The 2,122-nt window shown below is 53.5% G+C and overlaps 1 protein-coding gene across 1 annotated transcript; it reads left to right on the plus strand.

Moving 5' to 3' along the window:
• Positions 1 to 369: 369 nt before the first annotated feature.
• Positions 370 to 1,722, plus strand: LOC124692516 (probable aquaporin TIP2-2). Its single transcript, XM_047225912.1, has 3 exons — positions 370 to 585; positions 694 to 941; positions 1,058 to 1,722. Exons 1-3 carry the CDS (start codon positions 456 to 458, stop codon positions 1,427 to 1,429), a joined length of 750 nt encoding a protein of 249 aa, XP_047081868.1. The 5' UTR covers positions 370 to 455; the 3' UTR covers positions 1,430 to 1,722.
• The last annotated feature ends 400 nt before the right edge of the window (positions 1,723 to 2,122 follow it).

Consider the following 2,122-nt stretch of genomic DNA (forward strand, 5'->3'; position numbering starts at 1 on the left):
CAACCGCGACTAGAGCCCCCCACGTGCACCAGCTGGCCACCGTGCGCCCTGGGCCCAGGCCTTTGGTCGCGGTTCGCCACACGAACCGCGACTAAAGACCCCATTAGTCGCGGTTCCTTTACCTTCGCGACTTATGGGGCTTCCCGGAAGCCTGTTTTTCTACCAGTGATAAGCAAGCTTGCTTAGCATGATGGACCCGTACATGACAGAGTAATAAATTAACTCCTTAATGGCTAATACTATCACTAGTGACATGCACAAGATCATATTGGATCAGCATTATGCACAAATCCAAAACTAAAAATAGCTACTCCCACCGATTTTTTTTTTCATATTTTTAAAACAGGAGAGCCGCTCAAGCCACCTATAATAAGAGCTCACTCGGTTCTGTGATCCGTATTCTCAGCCATCTCTTCTCTTCTCCTCCCCACTCAGTTCCGACGATCCTAACCAAGATGCCGGGCTGCATCGCCTTCGGACGCTTTGATGACTCCTTCAGCCTTGCCTCTCTCAAGGCCTACGTCGCCGAGTTCATCTCCACCCTCATCTTCGTCTTCGCCGGCGTCGGCTCCGCCATCGCCTACAGTGAGTTTCTCTGTTTTAATTACCGCGCATGCATGCTCTGCTCGTATGGTTAATGTTCACGACGATGCGTACGACCGCGTGTTCCTAATGAACTGAACAAAAATGCAGCCAAGGTGAGCGGCGGCGCGCCGCTTGATCCGTCCGGGCTGATTGCGGTGGCGATTTGCCACGGGTTCGGGCTGTTCGTCGCTGTCGCCGTCGGTGCCAACATCTCTGGCGGCCACGTCAACCCCGCTGTCACCTTCGGCCTCGCCCTCGGCGGCCAGATCACCATCCTCACCGGCATCTTCTACTGGGTCGCCCAGCTCCTCGGCGCCATCGTCGGCGCCGTCCTCGTCCAGTTCTGCACCGGCATGGTACGTAACCTCGAGCAGCTCGATCTGAATTTTCCGGCCGAGAGCTCGGAAAGGAAACCAAACACGGTAATACCTGACACGCACTTGGGCTTCTGCTTGTTTCTTTTCACGTACAGGCGACCCCGACACACGGGCTTTCCGCCGGCGTGGGCGCTCTTGAGGGCGTCGTCATGGAAGTCATCGTCACCTTCGGGCTCGTCTACACCGTGTACGCCACCGCCGCTGACCCCAAGAAGGGATCCCTCGGCACCATCGCCCCCATCGCCATCGGGTTCATCGTCGGCGCCAACATCCTCGTCGCCGGCCCCTTCTCCGGCGGGTCCATGAACCCTGCTCGCTCCTTCGGCCCCGCCGTGGCCAGCGGCGACTTCACCAACATCTGGATCTACTGGGCCGGCCCGCTCATCGGCGGTGGCCTCGCCGGCGTCGTCTACCGGTACCTGTACATGTGCGGCGACCACACGGCCGTCTCCGGCGGCGACTACTAAGCCAGACGACGAGCTGAAGGGTGTGTGCGCCCAGTCACACAGTCTGTCCATCGTTGTTTGGTTTCCATAATGTCGGGAACATAAAAAAGTGCGCGCGTACGTGGTGGTCAGTCTCGCGAACGGATGTGAAGATCGTCATGTAGTTTGGTTCAGATCGAAGCCCTGGGAGGCTGTGGGTGATGCATGTTCCCTATCTGTACTGTGATGGATGTCGTGAACTTGTTGGGGTTTCAGAATTCTTCAGTCGAATTTCCTTATGCGATTCAATAAGAACATTTCGGTTGTTTAATGCACATTTGAGATTTTGGTGTGATCATGATTTGTTTGTGTTACTATTTGTTATCTCCCATTATATCCCTCTTGCAGATATGCTCTTTGCAGTCTTGGTGCTGTCTCACATGTCTGTGTATCTGTGTAGCAGCAGTGAACATACATGGCTTTGAGTGGTACAGCGTGCTGTATGGGGATGGGGTTACCAAGAGCAAACATGATCTCGCGATTTTTTTAAAATAATACATTTTTTCTTTATTTTCAGAAATAATATTAGTTTTCGATTATTTGCATAAATAATACACCGTCGGGGAAACGGAACCCGATTGGACGGAATCGGGGTAGAGCAACCCGATTAATCCCTATCGGGATAGCATAGCCCGATTCTGTGGGCTACCTGGAGTTTGCTTTTATGCTTTGTAG

Source organism: Lolium rigidum, chromosome 1, assembly GCF_022539505.1.
Source record: "Lolium rigidum isolate FL_2022 chromosome 1, APGP_CSIRO_Lrig_0.1, whole genome shotgun sequence".
Lineage (NCBI taxonomy): Eukaryota > Viridiplantae > Streptophyta > Magnoliopsida > Poales > Poaceae > Lolium > Lolium rigidum.